Raw genomic sequence first — 21,544 nt, 5'->3', positions numbered from 1 at the left:
TTTCACAGAAAAAAAAAAAAACAAAAACCTCAACTTTTATAAATTTCAAAAGAAATAATTTAATCTGACTGAACCTCTGCAGTTTGGAAGACACCAAATAACAAACTTGCCACAGACAGGTTAAGAAGCAGAAGTGTTTTTAAGAGAAATATTCTTCTTACACAGATCCATCCAGTTAATGAATATCATAAATCACTTGTTTCAAAGGCAGGGACCTTGAACATATTTTCAGAGTAAAACTGATAATGTCCTTGCTTTAATAAAGTCCTATTACCCCGCCCTCTGAAAGAGAAAAGTTATACACTGTGGGCTTTTAGGTCAGAATATTCCAGAAACAACCAGAGGCTGACATCCTCTCCCCTTTCTAATCATCTACCCATTTCGGTATGCTTACCTTTGCAGTTCATTGAGCCCCCTGGCAGTTGGCAGGCAGGGATTTTGCCTTAGGAAGTTTTGTTTTAAGTTGAGGTGCGTGAGGTCCTGGCTGTAGAAGAGGTTGGCAGGCAGGTGCTCCAGGCTACAGCACGAGAGGTCCACTGAGCTAATGCGCTGTGAAGCCACCTGGAGGGGATAAAACCCAGCCCGATTTTAATACCATCCATTTATCCCACAGATGCCCTCTCTGGACAGAAACACGATACCCCCCCTGGGAACACAGACCTACGGCGTACGGGGCACGTGTAGCCCAACTATAAATGAGTATTTACTTAATACAGAATTGAGCCAAGTACTGTAAAGGCAGAAAACAGCATCCCTGCCTGGAAGGTACTCGCAGTAACCGAGTATAGGAGACAGGTTGCAAAGAGCACAAATTATCCTATCAGGTTCAGGGGTATCAGTCATCTCCTCCCACTGTAGGGGTTAAGTTCCTGAAAACATTCATGGTAAAAGAATTCAGAGCTAAATAATACAAGACTTTAGAGGAAATACAAGGTTAGGAGCTAGACACTAAGATCCAGATGGAACCTATCAGCCCTTGTATACACTGAATTAAAACAGCACAGGGGCGCCTGGGTGGCGCAGTCGGTTAAGCGTCCGACTTCAGCCAGGTCACGATCTCGCGGTCCGTGAGTTCGAGCCCCGCGTCAGGCTCTGGGCTGATGGCTCAGAGCCTGGAGCCTGCTTCAGATTCTGTGTCTCCCTCTCTCTCTGCCCCTCCCCCGTTCATGCTCTGTCTCTCTCTGTCTCAAAAATAAATAAACGTTGAAAAAAAAATTTTTTAAACAGCACAAATAAAGCGTCGATGGCCTCGTACACGTCTTTAATAACAACGGTAGCATATGATCAGACTCCACTGCGTACTTGCTCTCAACTTCTCTGGCTGTCTCTCCCACAGAGCTTCGTACATTCACTGTGCTTTGCTCCATGTAAGTCTTCCCGGTTAAATGACTCTCACTGTGGCCAGAGTCCCAGGTCTGCAGACCAACTGGCATGCAGGAGACGGAAAAGGTGCTGGATGCCCTGTATTTCTCAAACGCTTTCTCCAAAATTCCAGGTCACGTGGTGCCACTTTATGACTGGGCATATTAGTGACGGTCCTGGCAGTCACCGTTGGCTGAATGCTGTTTCTGCGCCGGCACGTAGATGAAGGTGTCGTCCTGATGTCTGTTACACAGGTGAGAAAACTGGAGCTTGGAGGGCTCAGTGATCTGTTCAAGTCCTCTCAGCTCCTAAGTGGGGGAGCTGGGAGTCCCAGTCCTGAGGACCACGCTCTGCGTCCTTCTGTAATTGGGAAACAGAAGGCTGGAGTTTGGTAACAGAAAAGGACATCAGCCCCACTTACACACACCTTGGCTGCTTCTCTCCTCGCAGAGGTCATGGGAGTATTATTCTAAGCTCTGGGTTCATTCTCCCTCATTCTCTTTATGTTCACCACCGCTTTATGGCAGAAACTGCACTCCTCATCTGTGATCAGTCTGATGTCCTTTTCTGTTACCAAATCCAGCGTGGTCCTCAGGACTGGGACTCCCAGCTCGCCCACTTAGGAGCTGAGAGGACTTGAACAGATCACTGAGCCCTCCAAGCTCCAGTTTTCTCACCTGTGTAACAGACATCAGGACGACACCTTCATCTACGTGCCGGCGCAGAAACAGCATTCAGCCAACGGTGACTGCCAGGACCGTCACTAATATTATCCCTACTACCCGTTCCAAAGAGAATGATTCGCAGCTTCTATCTACTGAAATCCAAGTTCTCCCGATGCTCAGAAGGTATTCAGAAGTAAACCTGCATAAAACCTATTCTGCTGATGGCACATTTGAGGTTAGAAAGAAATTACGGAGCACACAGGAGAGCTGAGGGGAGACAGGGATGGGAAAGGCCTGGCAGGGCCCAACTCAAAGACTTGACAGAGGAGGTATGAGTTTGCATTTTAGCAATTACATCTTTCCTTGAGTTTTCACTATTAAATAAGAAAGAGAAGAAACTGTTTTCCACACACGCAAAAAAAAGAAAATCCCAGTCAGGGCCAAATCACCCATATATACCAAAAGATGTAAAAAGAGCCACGGGGCATGTAATGGTCCTAAAAGGCAGGGGCAAACGCACCACACAACCTGCTCGAAGGAAGGAAGGTACACACACGGTGAGCACGTAAGGGCCCGCCACACCTCACATCTCCTGCGGTAGGTACAACAGCAAGGCAGACACAGTCTCTGCCCTGCACGAGCACACCTCCAGAGAAGGAGGGGGAAACGAAGGCACCACATGATAACAGCTACAAGAGCTGTTAAGTGCAAGGGACAGGGCATGATCTAAGAAGTCAGGGAAGGCTTCCGAGAGGACCTAATGTCCAAGCTCAAACTTGAAACTCGAGTGGAAATCTGTGTTTTTGTCTGCCCCAAATCCTTTCCCCACCTGCTCCTATGGCAACCTTCCAACACGGGAGACTCTGACAGGAGCTGCAAACAAAGCACGCCGACCCCCAGGCCGCAGGGGGAGTAGGCATGAGCAATCCGGGTACCCCATCGGCCGAGCCCACGGACTGATCCAACAGGTACTGTACTGACTGGCATGTGAGCCGAGGTAGGCTAACCAGAGGCCCCCTCTGGGATTTACATATTCTGCAGCTGGAAGAGAGAGAACACACACACACACACACACACCACTCCATATATTATGTACAAATAGTTATAGAGAGGTAACTTTTAACCACATAAACCATGCACTGATCACGTGCCAAATTACCGATAGTGATTGCTTCTATGTGGGTAGGGAGGAAAAAGGACATAAGAATGGGAAGATAGGAGATTTGGAGTTTATCTGAAATGATTATTTCCTTATAAGAGGGACAACGGACAATATGAAGGAAATATGGAAATATGTTAACAACTGGGGAAGACAAGTACACGGAAACTGTAATATTATCCTGTGTGCTCGGGGCGCGTGGGTGGCTCACTTGGTTAAGTGACCAACTTCGGCTCAGGTCATGATCTCACAGTTCATGGGTTCGAGTCCCACGTCGGGCTCTGTGCTGAATGCTTGCTCAGAGCCTGGAGCCTGCTTCGGATTCTGTGTCTCCTTCTATCCCCGCCCCTCCCCCACTTGTGCTATCTCACTCTCTCAAAAATAAATAAGTGTAAATATCTATCTATCTATCTATCTATATCTATATATAGATAGATAGATAGATATAGATAGATATAGATAGATAGATATCAATCATCCTGTGTGCTCTTCTCTGTGCATGTGTATGTGTGTTTAATGTGAAATGTGAAAACAAAATGTAACTTCAATTAATTTCAATAAGAAGAATGTAATTTCAATTCAATTTCAATAAGAAGAAACCGGGTAAGAGCAGTCTTCTGGTTTTCCTGGCATTCAGTGTTCCACCAGGTGGTATCCCGGGGTCAGCAATTCCTCCTGTAACCAAAGGATCCCCTGAACCCCAAAGGGCTGAATGGTGGCCCCAAGAAGGATTTGGGGCAGAACGAAACACAGATTTCCCCATCCTAATCCCTGAAATCTGTAAATATTACCTCATATGGCAAGAGTGAATATTACCCTGTATGACGAAAGATGTGATAAGAATCTTGACAGGAGGTGCTTCTCCTGGATTATGCAGATGGGCCCTAAGTGTGATTATCTGTGTCGTTGTAAGAGAGAGAGGCGGAGGGAGTTTTCAGAGAGAAGTCCGTGTGACTCCGGGGGCAGAGACGGAGTAACAGGGGCCACAAGTTAAAGAATGCTTAGAGCCACCAGAAGCTGGAAGAGGCAAGGAATGGATTCTCCCCTAGCGCCTTCAAAATGAGTACAGTCCTGCCAACATCTTGATTGTGGACTTCTTGCTTCCAGAACTGCATAAATTTCTGTTGCTTTAAAGCCACCAAGGTTTGGTTAACTTGGAAACTAATACACCTTTCATAATTTTTTCCACAATACTTTTCATTTTCATTCATTCACCATGTTTACTGGATATCTACTATGTGCCAATTAACTGACCTAGGTAAGCACATGGCATGCCTTCAGTAAACAAAATGAAGATCCCTGCCTTCTTTAAACTTAGATCCTGTAAATAGGTAAATTATATGTTAAAAACTGGCATATATGGGGTGCCTGGGTGGCGCAGTCGGTTAAGCGTCCGACTTCAGCCAGGTCACGATCTCGCGGTCCGTGAGTTCGAGCCCCGCGTCAGGCTCTGGGCTGATGGCTCAGAGCCTGGAGCCTGTTTCCGATTCTGTGTCTCCCTCTCTCTCTGCCCCTCCCCCGTTCATGCTCTCTCTCTGTCCCAAAAATAAATAAACGTTGAAAAAAAAAATTTTTTTTAAAACAAACAAACAAAAAACTGGCAAATACTATGGAAAATAGAGCAAGGAAAAGGGGGTCAGGATTGTTGGAAAGGTGGTAGGTTATATTTAAATAGGTTGGTCAGGGGGCGCCTGGGTGGCTCAGTCGGTTAAGCGTCCGACTTCAGCTCAGGCCATGATCTCACGATTCATGAGTTCGAGCCCCGCGTCAGGCTCTGTGCTGACAGCTCAAAGCCTGGAGCCTGTTTTGGATTCTGTGTCTCCCTCTCTCTCTCTGACCCTCCCCCATTCATGCTCTGTCTCTCTCTGTCTCTCTCTGTCTCAAAAGTAAAATAAACGTTAAAAAAAAGAAAAAAACTTAAATAGGTTGGTCAGGGCGGGCCTCACTGGAAAGGTAATATTTAGACATGATGGACATGAAGAAGGTAGCTGAAAGGATTTGTCTAGAGGAACACTCCAGGCAGAGGAAGCAGCAAGCAAAAGGCCCTAGAAACTAGAAAGGGATGTGCCTGGCATGTTCGAGGAACAGCATGGAGACCGGTAAGGTAAGGGGAGAATGGCCCGCAATGAGATCAGAAAGGTAAGGCGGTGGGGGGGGGGGGGGGGGGGGGGGGGGGGTGGGCAGCAAATCCTTCAGGGACTTTCAGGGCACCGTAAACACTCGGGCTTTTAACGTGAGCAAACTGGGAGGTGTGGAAAGGTTCCGAAAAGTCCCTGTCTCTAGACTGGAAGCTCCCCAAGGGCAGGGAGTCTTGCCTATTTTGTTCACTGATACACTGATGCTCAGCACTTGGTGAGACCTCAGAGAAGTATGTGTCAGAAGAATGGCCACTAGACTTCACAGCCCTTCCTTCATCACCAGCTCACATCTAACCCACCTCGTGGATTCTTTCACACGGAGACAGACTACTTTGAAGAGGACAAATTCTGTTTCGACTGAAGCATCACACTAAATACTCTTTGGGCAACTAAAGATAATGATTAAATGTCAAGTGGGATTTGATTCCTTTCCTCATTCTGGACCACAAGCTGTTGCTGCTGGAAACAAGGGGGAAGAAACCGCAATAACAAGGCTGCCGCAAACACGAGCAGTCTGTGGGAGCCGTGGCAGGGCTGGGAACAGCTGTATCAAGAACAGAAATGATGCAGCCGGGCAGGGAGCTGCCGGGGTGACCACAAGAGCTATCACGAGTTGCACCTTTGTCTGGTCCCTGCAACAAAGGGGAAACATAAGTGTTTCCACCCAGACCAGCCTGGGCACATAAAGACCATGCCACCAAGAGGTTCTGCTTGAACCCCAAATGAAAGAACTACCCACACACACAGCACCTGTTAAAACTAAGATCCTTCACAAGAAAGACCTAAATAAGTAACAAATCAAAAAGCCACCTGGATACACCTCGGAGCAAGGAGCCTTTTATTGCTTTTTTTTAATGTTTATTTTTGAGAGAGACAGAGACAGAGACAGAGACAGAGACAGAGAGTGAGCAGGGGAGGGGCAGAGAGAGAGGGAGACACAGAATCCGAAGAGGCTCCCGGTTCCCAGCTGTCAGCACAGAGCCTGATACGGGGCTCGAACTCACAAGCCATGAGATCATGACCTGAGCTGAAGTCGGACGCTTAACTGACTGAGCCACCCAGGTGCCCCTACTCTTTTTTTAAAGTAGTGAAAACAATAATAACAGCGATCATTTGGGGGTGCTTCAGCTGTGAGAGGTACTCTTTTAGCTGCTGCAGACATCATATGTAACCTTTACAACAACTCAGTACAGTAATGGTTTATCCTCATTTCAAAGATTAAGGTAACACTGAGGCACAGAGTGTGCCCGTGGTCACACGGGTAAAGCGGCAGCAGAACCCGAGTCTGAATGGGGGCCTGTCCTTAGGACGCTCCTGATAAAACAACAGCATAACTCCTTTGACCAAAGAGGATCAGATGTCATCTCTAGGATAATCTTACGCCTCAGGAATGGCAGTGACAGGAGACAGTCCTGCGGAAGAGAAGCAGAGACCATCTGCGGACCGCAAGCAGCCTTTAGGGAAGGAAGGGGTGAAGCGCACCATTCGTTGACATCACGGGCTCTGCCCACTCCTATCTACACAGCTTGTCCACTTGGGCAGCAGTGAGGCCACCTGGTGAGCACCTAACTGTATTTTAAAAGGCGACAGGAAACGTTTAAAGGGTTACAGAAATTTGGAAAGAAAGTGAAAGAAACAGGCAGAAGCAGAAATCGTCTCAAAGCTCTGTTATGGAAAGGGTCCTCAAAGGAACTCACAATTAGAGTATAAAACCCTTTTGGCAAAAGCCACTGTACTTCTATTGCACCTCCTGACATCAAGACAGCGGAAGACACAAAGAGGAGTCACAAGCAACATGACACGACACCGGGCACAGTCTTCAAAATACTCAGGGCATAACAATTCTACCACTTCCTAGCCGTGTGGCTCTGGGGTAAGTCACTTCACCTGTCTGTCCTTTGGTTCCCTCATCACGGAAGTGGAATAAATACCTGCCCTGACAAATTTAACGAGCTGCCGTAAATAACACCCCTTTTCTCATTTTAAAAAAATCAGGAGAGGCTCTGCAGACCTAGTATCCCCCGACCAACGTCCACAGCTACACGTGGCACACACCTCGGTGACGAAGAAAGGGCTACGGCACGGTCAACTCTTCTTGCCGCGGCGAGTGGTTACACAGATGTGGTTCGATTAGACCAAGGCAGAAAATTACAGAAGGTGTGCGGCTCACGGACCGTCCACGAACTACACGTGAAGGGATCCAAGTTGTCAGGTTTTCGAAGATTACTTCAATGTAACCATGGATAGGGAAAACGGTGCTAGTCTGTATTAACGGCAAGACGATTTTCTAAGGATGACAGAGTCAGAGGGGCGCCTGGGAGGCTCAGTTGGATAAGCAACTGGCTCTTGGTTTCGGCTCAGGTCACGATCTCATGGTCTGTGAGTCTGAGCCGCACACGAGGCTCCACGCTGACAGTGAGAGGTCTGCTTGGGATTCTCTCTCCCTCTCTCTGCCCCTCCCTCGCTTGTGTGCGGGTGCACACGCGTTCTCTCTCTCTCACTCAAAATAAATAAACTTAAAATAAAACAAAATAAAATGTTTTTTTTAAAGATGAATTAAATGGGATTTGCCCCCACGACCCTACACACTCCAGAAGACACATTAAAAGTAAACTTGAAATCAACCACCTTCTCAGGCTGTCTTCTTTTCCACGTTACTTGTAAACATGTGTGGTGAAGAAAAAAAGTTAATTTGGCCCTCAAAACATTTCCCCCAAAGAACACTGCAGGGCAAACATAAAAACGGTAATATGGACAGCAAACTTTCCAGGCTACCTACTGGGCTTCCAGATATTTCTAACATGCTACTCAGCTCAACACCTTCCTCGGCTGTTTCTTGGCAAGTCTTTAGGACGCTTCTGTCAAAATTAGTCCCTGCTCTGAGCTGAGCTGTATTTCTAAACTAACATCTCTCTCCTATCCTAACCTATCCTCACTAAGCTTTTGCAATAATCATCCTCCCTTGCAATAGGACTGTCCTCTGCATTATTCCCATTATTCTTGATGTTCATGGAGTGGGCGAACACCTTTTATTAGCAAGGGAAAGTTCAGAAAAACAGTCATGGGAGTTTTTTCTGTTGTCGTTACCACTATACTTTAGTGGAGTCCTATTTATCCTTATTATGTGCCAAACATGCTCAAAGTGAAGCAAAATGACCCTGAAAGGCTTGGTCAAAGCAGCTGAAATAGCAGAAGTAATTCTGCTGCTGTAAAGTAAAAGGCTGCTGCAAACTGGCATAATAAGTCACGAATTGCTCTGGCCTGGCCGTCAGTGGCTGCAAAACCACACCCTGGCTACAGGGATGGTCTCTGGGGAGTTTACTACACTTCGATAAAAAATTCCTAACCTCTTAACTGACCTAGTTTTATTTAATCTTCACCCCCTTAAAACTGCTTTGGGAAGGCATGAGGTAGGAGAACAAACTCAGACAGGCATTTACTGGTCTTTATCAGCTAAGCATTCTATCAACTTAATTTCACTTTCATCCTCATCAATAATTTTGTAACACTTTACATCGAACCAAAGTCTCCAATATTAATAAAATTCAAACTATCACGGCTCTACAACATGCGATTGATCATCTCTTTTAAAAACATTTTCTACAAATATATAAGAAATGCCTTAAATTGACCCGACCTTTTCCCAGTGACATCTCTTTACTTGATCCTGTACTAACACTACCGTTTTACAAAATGCGTTTAACAGACGGAGAAAACTTTGGTACATTAATAAAATCTAACAGTTAATAATAAATAACGAGCCATTAACACTCACTAATAGGAGCATACCACGGTGCCAATTTTGTTAAAGCACTACTAAAGCGCCGGGCTATCACAATATAGAAAAAAGGACACCAAGAAATGGGGAACAAGAGCTGTGCCTCAGCTCCCCGGGCGGGGAATCCTTCCCCATATGGTTATCATTTGCCGTCATGAACCAGGCAGCACACCCGGTCCTGGAGGGACGCACTCTGTGTCTTCAAAAGCTTGGTCTCTTGAGACGCAGACACCTACACAACTGTCATTAGAGGAGGTGTGCACGGTAGTGTGATGAGAGCACACAGAGCCGAAAAGGCAAACCTCAGAGCTCCCGCCACAACCCCAACACCCACATTCCCCTCCCCTGACCAAACGGACAGGTCTCCCAGGCGCGTGGGCAGAGACTCGCCCATCACCACCAAGAGCGGACAGAACCACGGCATCCGTCCGGGGAGCTCACGGCACGGCCTGCACTACCTTTCTGGGAGCCAGAAGCAGCAGCCAAAGACTCTGAGGCTCTGAGGAGACGCACGGCCAGCCTCCCAGGACGCCCCCGTGTCACTCAGGCAGTTATCTCCCCTCCGCACACACAAACCCCATTGTGTTTCTGAGTAACAACAGAAAAACAGGGCTTGGCTTGGGTGGGGAGCAAATCTGAACTCCGAGTTCCTTCCTCATTTCCTTATTGGCAAACTAGGTGTAAACAGTCCCTTTAGAAAGAGGCCACCTGAGAAAGTGGCATCTCCCCGACCATGGGGAAAAGACAGCCAACCACAAAAATACTTAAATTCTAACTTTCTGGAAAAAGTAGTGACATAAATACATACTTAAATGATTCTACTATCAGAAATTAGCTACCTGTTTTGTATTTTAAGTTCCAAGTCTAACATACAAGGCTCGGTATATTTAACGTGGAGAGGTCAATGACATTTTTCTAATTACTCCACTATTCCCTACTTGATGAAATTATAAACCAGACCAGTGGGTAGAAGAATTTAACTCTTCAGAGTAGTTACAGGAAATTCAATACAAATATTGGGATATTCCAATCTAGGCAAATATGTAATGGAAACTAAACTCTTGAGTATTTTCTAAATACTCAGATTCAAATGACTTAACTTCATAACATGACCAGGGGCGCCTGGGTGGCTCAGTCGGTTGGGTGTCCTACTTTAGCTCAGGTCACGATCTCACCATTCCCGAGTTCAAGCCCCACGCCGGGCTCTGTGCTGACAGCTCCGAGCCTGGAGCCTGCTTCAGATTCTGTGTCTCCCTCTCTGCCCTACCCCTGCTTGCGCTCTGTTTCTCTCTGTCTCTTAAAAATAAAAAAAATTAACAAGTGAGGAAAAAAAGGTTAAAAAATAATATAACATGACCAGTGAGAGAGATGTGGTTGATCATATATGGTAAATTCCTAATACAGCAATACTTGACAGGTTTTTGAAGAATTAGACAAGTAGCCTCCTCAATACCATATCAATTTAATCTGCCTTGGGTGATTCAGAAAGCATCTGAATCAAGATTTCTTAAATATCTCCTGATCATCACTTAAGAAGATCAACAATCAGTGCGCAGAGCCTATGCTTGTGTCCCTAGCAGCACAAGCCATTCAACACACTGCCTGACAAACCACCTTTTATTCGACCACTGAGCTGTCTGGATTCTGCTGACAACTGTGTACGTGAAGTACTTCCCTTTGATATTTTCAACAAATTTCAGTTGTCATTTGAGTCTTGATTTGTTTTGTCCCCTCTGGCCACTGTAAAACATTGGGAGTACATTTAAAGAAAAAAGAGCAAGGGAGCAGAACTTCCTGCACAAAGCAGTGCTGGATACGTTACAGCTCAGTTCCCTCATCTGCAAAATGGGGATGTGACAGTAGATCAAGAGTTACTAGCTTTCACTGTAAAGCCCAACGACATCCTAGAGATGTAATGAGTAAAAGGCCTCATAAGGCTACTATAAAGCATCTAGAAGAGTACTTGGCACATAGAAACAGTTATCAAAATCTTAGTTGTTACTATTTGCATTATTGTGGTCACCACTAGATCAATTCAGTAGGCTAAATGATTTTTTTTAAATATTTTTTAATGTTTATTTTCGAGGGAGAGAGAGCAAGCACAAGCATGCGAGCATGAGTGGGGGAGGGGCAGAGAGAGAGGGAGACAGAGTCTGAAGCAGGCTCCTGGCTCCGAGCTGTCAGCACAGAGCCCGATGCGGGGCTTGAACCCACGAACCACAAGATCATGATCTGAGCCGAAGTCGGACACTTAACCGACTGAGCCACCCAGGCGCCCCTAAATGACCTTATTAACAAAATAAATCAACCAGTTGGGTGGAGGGGGAAAAAAATTCTTTTTATTTTGGTGTTGACCTCATAAATGAATAGCTAATTCATGTTGTACATAATGTCTAATGCAAGGAAAATATCACATACTCCGTGCTCATCAGCTGGTATCTGTAAGTATGTGTATCAACAGATAACACCCACAAGGAAGCTAAAGAAGGGGCCGGAGAACCAAGTGAGAGAGGGACTTTTCTCATTTACCAGAGAGGTTCGTCCTAAAAACAGACTACTAAGGGGTAGGGGAGGGCACAGAAATCATGATAACTTTAATATTCAGAGGTTATCAAACAGGTGAGAGAGCAGATCTGGTGTTGTACCCAACAGCAAACCTGGATTACTGTGTTGCAGCCACAGGAATAAAGACTTCAGCTCACTTTTAAGGAAGAACTGTCTGGTCAGACACTACAGGTCTCTGAAACACTATAGACGGTTTTTAGGAGGGAAGGAAGTCTGGGAATCCATAAGGTCCTTTTCTAATCTTAAATTCTAAGTCTCTGAACTAAGAGCACTTCACGATGACTACAATTTAAGGTAAAACTAAAGAAGGCTTTCAAAGAAAATACCAAATAATGGTTAAGGTAATTATTCCAGAAAATGACAACAAGTAATATTGCCTTTTTTGGTGACTACCTTGCAAGTGCCCTTCCCAATCTTAAAATAATACGTTGTAACTTAAAAACACACCTGTTAGCTCCTCACTTGAAACCTAGAGTGTCTTTTATTGAAGGTAAGAACAATATACAGATAAAATCCACACGAGGAACATACCTCTTCTGTTTGCAGAGGTCCTGACCTAGAAGTAGAGCCTAGAAAAAAAGTGGGTGCCCAGCATAAAGAAAGGGTGGCATTCTCTCATCCCTCCCTCCCAGTATCTCCCAGAGCAGGTGACAACTCCAACAGAGCTAGGAAAGAAAGCGGAAGGGGGTGAGAAGACATGAGCAGGCAAGATGGGAACACAGGATCAGTTTAAACTGCTCAATGTATAAGCCAGCAGCAGAAGTATGCCTCTTTTGTTGTTACGATATGGTCAGCAAACTAGGTATTTTTTGACTCGTACAAAACTGGATTATAAAACTTTGGAGAAAATAAAATTAAATGGCTTTGAACTGAAATGACTCAGAACTCAAGGGAAAAAACCCTTCTTTAGGAATATAGTAACTGGGATTCAGAACCCATAGTTGCCACAGGAGAAAAAAGAATAGACAGGATCAGCAATGTGGAAATAAGACGAAGCATATTTATAACCACAAAGAGATAAGTTTAATATTTTTACTAACTTCATCACAGTATTATGTGTTGCAAAATCAAAATTTAATGTAACCCAAAATATTTCACCCTCAGCTTAAATTCAAAGCAGAATTTCTAAGTTCCCCAATGTCATAAACTGCTGCTCATATCTATAATAAAGAAAGATTGAAAAATGTGAACTTTTATGTAACAAATCCATTACTATGCTGGAAAGTTAGTTATAATATTTAGTAACTCATAATCAATTTCCCCAGGAAACGACATGGAACTAGCAGGAAACAAGGCAGACTGACCAGCACTTTTTTTTACTTTATCTAGCTTCTGTTTCTTTCCCTTTTTCACACTGTCAGACACCTGAGATATGGCTACATTTTCACATTTTACACAGGTGTGCCTTTGTACATACTTGATACCTCTCCTTGTTTTTGTTTTTGTTTTTTTTTTAATTTTTTTTTTCAACGTTTATTTATTTTTGGGACAGAGAGAGACAGAGCATGAACGGGGGTGGGGCAGAGAGAGAGGAAGACACAGAATCGGAAACAGGCTCCAGGCTCTGAGCCATCAGCCCAGAGCCTGACGTGGGGCTCGAACTCACGGACCGCGAGATCGTGACCTGGCTGAAGTCGGACGCTTAACCGACTGTGCCACCCAGGCGCCCCTTGTTTTTGTTTTTTAATTTGAGAGAGAGAGAGAGAGAGAAAGAGAGAGAGAGAGCACGTTCAAGTGGGGGAGAGGGGCAGAGGGAGACAGAGAGACAGAATCCTAAACTGGTTCTACATTCTGCAAGGAGCCTGACACCAGGCTCAATTCCACGACCCTGGGATCATGACCTGAGCCAAAATCAAGAGTTGGATGCTCAACCAACCGAGCCATGCAGATGCCCCATTTATACCTCTCCTTTATATGCCCTTCCCTTGGGTGGCTCAGTCGGTTAAGCATCCAACTTCAGCTCAGGTCATGATTTCACGGTTTGTGAGTTCGAGCCCCGTGTTGGTCTCTGTGCTGACACCTCAGAGTCTGGATCCTGCTTCAGATTCTGTGTCTCCCTCTCTCTCTGCCCCTCCCCCACTCACACTCTGTGTCTCTCTCTCTCAAAGATAAACATTAAAAAAAAAATTTTAATGCCCTTCCCTGTTATCTTTGTGGTGAACTCCTATTCGTCCTTCAAAACTCAATTTGCCCATTACCTCCTTGAAGACTTCCTGTACCCAAATAGCTCATATATTGAATTTCCAAACTTTTCTCATGTCTTCACTACAGAGTTTATATGAGAGCAATCTCCGTGGGATGCAGGGACATATTAGAAACTAAAACCCATGTCACTTGGTTTCACGTAAGATTCTACCACACATCTACTAAATTATTCTTGGTCAAATGGCCCTAAATGCTCACTCTAAAAAATGGGCATGAAATGTGAAGTGAGAGTTTCCAAAAACATGCCGTTAAGCCCTGGACTCCTTAGCAGAACCGTACTGAGAACAAAGCCTCTTACCATTATGATCCCAATGGAAGCAACTACAGTTACATCCCTGAAAGAAAGGTGGCAAATCATGAGGACAAAAAAGCAGCACATCCCCTAACCTACACTTCAGATGGTGTGTACAAGGTGACTAATCTTATAGGGCTCCTTGCAGCTAGGTCTCATGACACAAATCTCCATACTGGAAACCTTAATCCCATTATACTAGAGTAATCTGACTCAAGTCGTTAATGAAGTATTCTTTGAGTGAAACCCGGACAATAAAACATTCCCTTTAAGCATGTGAAAGAAAAAGTTCATTTGTGATTCACCATATACGTTATTTTTATTTAAAGGGTGATATTTACTCATCACTTCTCGTGATCTTTAATTCAGCATGACGCGTGGCCCCGACTTGCCTACACCATGCATATTAAGAGTGAACGCAACATATCAAGGAACCAAAGGTTCACCACAGTGACTTAAAGAAAAGAAAAACAAGAGGCCTAGAATTAAAATACTATGGTTCATGGTGGAAGAAGGATAGGAGAGAGAGGCACTGTGATAGCCATAGTCACTGGCAACTGCTAGCCACTGACAAGGAGAGACACTTGGGGCCTTATGGGGCATGAATGTATAGCGATGGACCATATAACATACACATGCAACACAAGCGGTCACGGTTGATAATTGTGGAATCTGGGTCATAGGTATGTGGGTGTTACTCTACTATTGTCTCTACTTCTAAATATTTGACATTTTCCATAATAAAAAGTAAAAAACACATTCATGAACACCACCAAATCAGTGATCTGAATCCCTCTTTTCAAAATCTTCCTTGAAATGGAGAAACAGACTTTAAGGTGGAACAGTGTTGCAGAAGTGACTAAGGCATAATTAAAAAGTATGCTTAGGCTGTAGATGTATATAGAAACTAACTTTGAAAAGAAGTCACAGGATTAATCAACATGTCTAAAACTAACGTGCTCCAAAAAGCGGGCCACAGAGATGGGCATCAAGGTCAGCATCTCTGCAATGTCACTCGTACATTTCACAGGAGCTCTTCCAAATTCCTATTCTTCCCTCGGCTACCTTCAGCCTTCTTCCCCACTCAGAAAACGTGCTGGCTACGTGTACCCATGCTGAGCAAGCAGAGCCTTTTTTTACACTGCATACAACAGGATGTTACAACAGGATGTTGACTGAATTTTTAAAGCATGTTGTGCATTAATATTTTAGGGATGATTTACAATCAATATTGTCATCCTCCCAAAGGAGTCGTTTTCTTCATGGTATCTGCTGCTAACACCCACCCCAAATAAAAACTCTATTGGGACTGTCTTGGGTGTTATTTTTGCAAGCAATACAAAATGCTAAGTTTTAAAAATATTAAGTATATAAGGGCCTATCTTGGTAGAACATTTCTAATTAATAATCTTTTACAAATGTTCCCCAAATCAAACAAATTAGAACAAAGATGAATATGTCTCTTTTAGCTAAGATCCAGAAGCATAAAGTGAAAATAAAGAATTTTCCTTTTAAATTAATTATCTAATTCATTTTAATTTAAAAATCATTGGAATTGGTTCTCTTTGTCCTCCTACTCAGACTGAGGTGAGGATGGTCATTAAAACTCAGAAATTTGGGGGTATGTGGGTGGCTCAGTCGGTTAAGCATCTGACTCTTGATGTTGGTTCAGGTCATAATGGGTACAGTTTCAATATCGCAAGATGAGAAAAATTCTGGAAACGGATGGTGGGGATGGTTGCACAACAATGTGAATGTACTTACTACCACTGAGCTGTATACTTAGAAATGGTTAAGATGGGGGGCGCCTGGGAGGCTCGGTTAATTTTGGCTGAGGTCATGATCTCACGGTTGGTGGGATCGAGCCCCACATCAGGGTCTGTGCTGACTGCATGGACACTGCTTGGGATTCTCTCTCTTCCTTTCTCTTTCCCTCCTCCGCTCTCACTCTCTCTCAAAACAAATCAATAAACATTTTTAAAAAAATCAGAAACGTAGATATTTCTTTCTGTTCTTGGTTTGTTTTTCTTTCATATCCTTATCAAAATGAATCTCATTTAAACATCAGGATGTAAAGACAATCCATTCTGTGAAGGCTTTGTTTCTCAATAAGAAAAAAGAAAAGAAAAGAAAAAGAAGAAAATCTCCATAGTAACCCTGAACATGACTAAGCTGTAGAACTTCCCAATACCTCCAGACATGAGCAAGAGCAGAGGACAGTGGAAGGGGAAGCTACAAGTAGAAGTGGCTTATGAGAGTCACCCTTGACCATGCCAAATTCCCCACAAGCACATATGCCCCAACGGATCGAGCTTCTCATCATCCTTCTTCCAGCAGCCCCAACCTACTCTCCTAGGATGCTGAATTAAAGCAGAAGATATGATCACAGGACTCTCCCCCACATTCGAAGCTTAAAGAAGAGCATGGCCCTGTCTTGCATGCAATTCATATCCGAATAGGGGGTTCTCACACTGATTTCTTCTATAATATCTAACCTCTTCAACCAGCCCCTTACAACTGACTTCTCCTTCCATTCACTAACCCTAACAACTTCTAAAAACGTGTATCTGGTTTGTAAGACTAGAGAAAGGAAAGACATTGTATCTAAAATCTGCATTTACTAACATGTTCTGCCCTTTGTCCCTGACCCCTGACTTTTCAGGAAGAAATCTTTCTTTCCGATGTCTGCCATCCTCAATTGTGTTAACCCCAAAAGGCTCCTGTGGTTGTCAAGAACAGCAGAAGGTCCTTTGTTCAGATAAATCAAGCATATGTGTGTCTTTATCTCCTTAAAATATACATAAAAACAGATAATACTTTAAAAAGATTGTCTGGGGGCGCCTGGGTGGTTCAGTTAGTTAAGCGTTCCACTTCGGCTCAGGTCATGATCTTGCAGTTTGTGAATTTGAGCCCCACGTTGGGCTCTGTGCTGACAGCTCAGAGCCTAGAGCCTGCTTCGGATTCTGTGTGTCCCGTTCTCTCTGCGCCTCCCCCACTCACACTCTGTCTCTCTCTCTCTCTCAAAAATAAACATTAAAAAAAATTTTTTTTAAATAAAAAGATTGTCTGGGGGCACCTGGGTGGCTCAGTGAGTTAAGCACCCAACTCTTGGTCTCAGCTTGTGTCATCATCTCGCAGTTCGTGGGTTCAAGACCCATGTTGTGCTCAGTGCTGACAGCGTGGGGCCTGCTTGGGATTCTCTCTCTCTGCCCCTCCCCTGCTTGCTCACTCACCCTCTCACAAAAATCAATAAATAGGGGCGCCTGGGTGGCCCAGTCGGTTAAGCGTCCGACTTCAGCCAGGTCACGATCTCGCGGTCCGTGAGTTTGAGCCCCGCGTCGGGCTCTGGGCTGATGGCTCAGAGCCTGGAGCCTGTTTCCGATTCTGTGTCTCCCTCTCTCTCTGCCCCTCCCCCGTAAATGCTCTGTCTCTCTCTGTCCCAAAAATAAATAAACGTTGAAAAAAAAAATTAAAAAAAAAAATCAATAAATAAACTTAAAAAAAAAAAAAAAGATTGGCCAATCAATGGTAACAGCAGGAATGATGGCCATAAAATTATTTTATTTCTGTATTTAGTCAGTCACTCTCATACACACACACACAGAGTTAGAATTACTATGTGTCAGTATAAGTCTATCATGTCCACCTCTGACGTAAGCCCTAGGAGGTACTATTGCTAATCCCTTTATCAAATGAGAAAGCCTAAAATTTAGAAACTTACAGTGACAGAGTCCGTGAATGGTGGAACCCGTGTCTACCTTAGTTTGAAACCTAAATTCCTTACTCCCACACCATTTGACTTCTCCAAACATTGAGAGCCTTTCTGAAAGGAAAGGAGGTTAAGGTTCTAATTCAAATTCATTCTAGTTAATACCAGTTAACTACTAGTTAACTACTTGTTAACACTAGTAACTTAAGGTAATTAAACCCCCCCCCCCCCACCCTCCTGGAAGCACTCACAGACACTTGTGTGAGATATAAGCTGAGTCTTGTGGATGGATATGCTTGTGAATTACCTTCTCTTGTAGCTACATTACATATCAAACACTTTCTAATGGCAATGTAGTAATCAGTGGAAGAGGAAAACTCACACCAACACTTCACCCTGCCACCATCATGTTTCCTGGGCCACAATTCTCCCCCAACCCCCACCTCTCCTGTGAGAGTCCTGATGGGTGCATCTATTCATGGTTTGGATAATCAGAGACAGTACCTTATTACAAATACACCGTCCTATGAAGATGGCATGTCAGCCACCCAGCAACAGCAAAGAGTCAAACATATGACATTTACAACTGCCAGTTAGAAATCAACAACTTCCACACCTCTTTTAAGAGGCATTTCATAATCTACCCTCTTTCATTTCACTTCTTTGCTGTCTCTCTAGAAACAAACTCTTTGAGGTTAAAAACTGTATTTTGCCATTGCTTTAAAGGTGCATATATAGTCTAATCAGTGTTGTGGTTTCTGAATGAGTCTACAATTTACCTAGCAATTCAAATCAAGAACCTAGAAGGCATTTTTTATTCCAAAATTTTCCTCATGCTTTGTATGTAATTATCAGTAATCCTGTCTCTCAATCTTCAAAACACATCCCAAAATGCATCTATCCACTTCTCTTCATCTCTCCTTTCACCTCTTACCTGGAAAATACCACAAGAGCCTCCTGCCAGTCAGACCCCACCCCTTGCTTCTCTTCTTGTCCTCCATAATCCATTCACTACACAGCAGCCAGTGTCAGATTATGTAACTTTCTGAAAGAGAAGTCTTTCAAATGGCTTGCCATTATGCCAATCATATAATCCAGAGTCTTTACCCTGTTTTGTAACCTAAAATCCCTGCCTTCCCTGACTTCATGTCCCTTTTTCTAGGCTTAGGACTTTCACACCATCTTTTCCAACTACCTGGAAAGGTCCTCCCACCAGGTCTTCAAATAATTGGACGCTTCTTTTCATTGAAGTTCCAGTTTAGGGGTGCCTTGGAGGCTTAGTAAGAGTCTGACTCTTGATTTCGGCTCAGGTCATGATCTCACAGTTCATGGGATCAAGTCCTGCGTGGGGCTCTGAGTTAACAGCATGGAGCCTGCTCAGGATTCTCTCTCTCCCTCTCTCTCTGCCCCTCTCCTGCTCATGTGCACACACTCTCAAAATAAATATATAAACATTAAAAAAAAGTTATTCTTCCTCCATCATTCTTTGTCATTATAACTTGTATTATAGCTCTGTGATCATTTGATGTTTTCTTTCTCGTCTGTTTGCTTATTTATTATCTGTTTCCCCAATGTAAGTGCTACCGAGAGAGAGGAATTAGACTTGTTCTTTGCTATATATCCCAGCGCATAAAACACATACTTGACATACAGAAGGTGCTTCATAAATGCTGGCTATCTTTAGAACAGTGACTTATCAGTTGGGTGGATGTTAATTAAACTCAATACCTATTAATCTTTTTGTTATTATTGTTTTAATCAAAACAATTGTCATTGGTAACGTTGATAATTTACCTGTTTACTCACATCCTTATCCATGTTTAAGAATTTATACCTCTGACCTGTTCCAAAAAGAATGTAAAGCAGCTGACTATGACACTGCATTTGGTTTAAAAGGTCAAAGCATCTCCACATAGGACATTACAGGAAATACCTGACCAACACTCTTCAAAAGTGTCAAGGTCATATGAACCACAGAAAGACTGAAAAACTGCCACAGACCAGAGGAGAAAAAGGAGACATGACAATCAAATGAAACGTGGTACTCTGGACTAAATCCTGGGACAGGAGAATGAAAAATGCTAGTAAAAAACACTAATGAAAGAGCCAGTAAAATCCAAATAAATTTTGAAGTTTAGATCAGAGTAACGTGTTAATGTTGGTTTCTTAGTTTTGACAACTCTGTCATGGTAACGTAAGATCTCTGGGAAACTGGGTGGGGCTACATGGAAACTCCCTGTACTATCTGTATAACTTTTCGCTAAATAGAAAATTATTCCAAAATAAAAAGTTTATTTAAAAAAATCAACATCTCAGGGTGCCTGGGTGGCTCAGGTCACAATCTCACAGTTCACGAGTTCAAGCCCCACATCTCGCTCACTGCTGCCAGCACAGAGCCTGCTCTCGACCCCCTGTCTCCACGCCGCCCCTCCCCCACGCGTGCACATGGGCTCTCTCTCAAAAATAAACATTTAAAATAAACACGTCAATCAATCAACATCTCCATACAGAAAAAAAATTCAATGTACTTTGACCACAGTTTGGCATTTTATTCCGAATAAAACAGAGTGTAGGCCGTTGACTTACTACTTTGAACCCATGTAACCATTTAAATATAAAAGCACAGTATTATTTAATATTTGTCTCCTCACATTTGCAACCACAAAAGTAATTTTAAAACGACCATGCAGATGTATTCATTGCCTCTAATAGCACATTAATTCTACAGGCATGCCGAAAGAAGCGTCATCCCTCCCATTTTCTCTAGCAGGATGCTGCCCTATGCAATTAGAACCTCCACTGGCCAACCAGGTTGGGAAATCTTCTGAGTCCCTATCAATCTACATTCTGCCCATTGCTTCTTCTCTAAAACGAGGAAGCACTAATGTTCTTAAGTGCATCGCGTCATCAGAGAACATAGCTTTTACTTGACAATTCACATGTAGCCAGTATTTCAAGAAGTCTTTCTAGACATTATTCTCGAATTTTCTGTTAACTGTTGACAAAGTTATTCCCTATTCATTCACTTGATAAACAATTACATCATACAGCAGTTGGGATCACACTGAACTTGGATAGCAAACTGGATTATAAATTAAAAAATATGAAAGCAAATTCCAGTGTAATGTTTCTACACCCAAGAGAGGTTTCATCATTTCATAAACACACCCAAAACCAAGGCACAAAGTACTGCAACCCACCCATTTTACACATAATTCTATAAATGTGATGTAAAATCATCTTCACACAGAGTACCTGAAACACCAGCATTTATTCTGGCTTCCATTACACACACACACACACACACACACACAGGTATACTGTTTCATAGGTCATGGTGATCTCATTTAAGTAGGAGACTATTAAACAGTCAAGAAAATGACAATGTGAAAAGAAATTAAGCCATCTGAAAGGCAGAAGTTGGACAGGTGAAAGGGAGTGGCACAGATTAAACCACTTAAATGAGAAAATAGAGGAAGAGGGGAAATTTGTAACACTTCTCTGGGTATTTTGTGGTTTTGCAGTTGTCCGACCCTGGGCCAGTCCCTTAAATATTCTTAGTCTACGTTCTTTATCTATAACATTAAGATAGTAATGCCAGTCTACCCACTGAGTTCTTCTTTTTTTTTTTAGGGATAAACAGAACCCAGCAAATGAAGCACAATTTAAAA

The 21,544-nt window shown here is 43.5% G+C and overlaps 1 protein-coding gene across 1 annotated transcript in view; it reads right to left on the bottom strand.

Annotated features, from left to right (window-relative positions):
- The window catches only part of PHLPP1 (PH domain and leucine rich repeat protein phosphatase 1), a 216,508-nt gene that overhangs the window by 82,247 nt on the left and 112,717 nt on the right, over window positions 1-21,544 (bottom strand). The window contains exon 4 of the mRNA XM_023242072.2: window positions 395-561. Within this exon, the coding sequence (XP_023097840.2) occupies window positions 395-561 (167 nt within the window). The remainder of the gene's footprint in view (window positions 1-394; window positions 562-21,544) is intronic.

The sequence above is a fragment of the Felis catus genome, chromosome D3 (genome assembly GCF_018350175.1).
Source record: "Felis catus isolate Fca126 chromosome D3, F.catus_Fca126_mat1.0, whole genome shotgun sequence".
NCBI classification, from domain to species: Eukaryota; Metazoa; Chordata; class Mammalia; order Carnivora; family Felidae; genus Felis; species Felis catus.
Note: the sequence above shows the minus strand (reverse complement) of the source record. Positions and strands in the feature narration are given on the sequence as shown.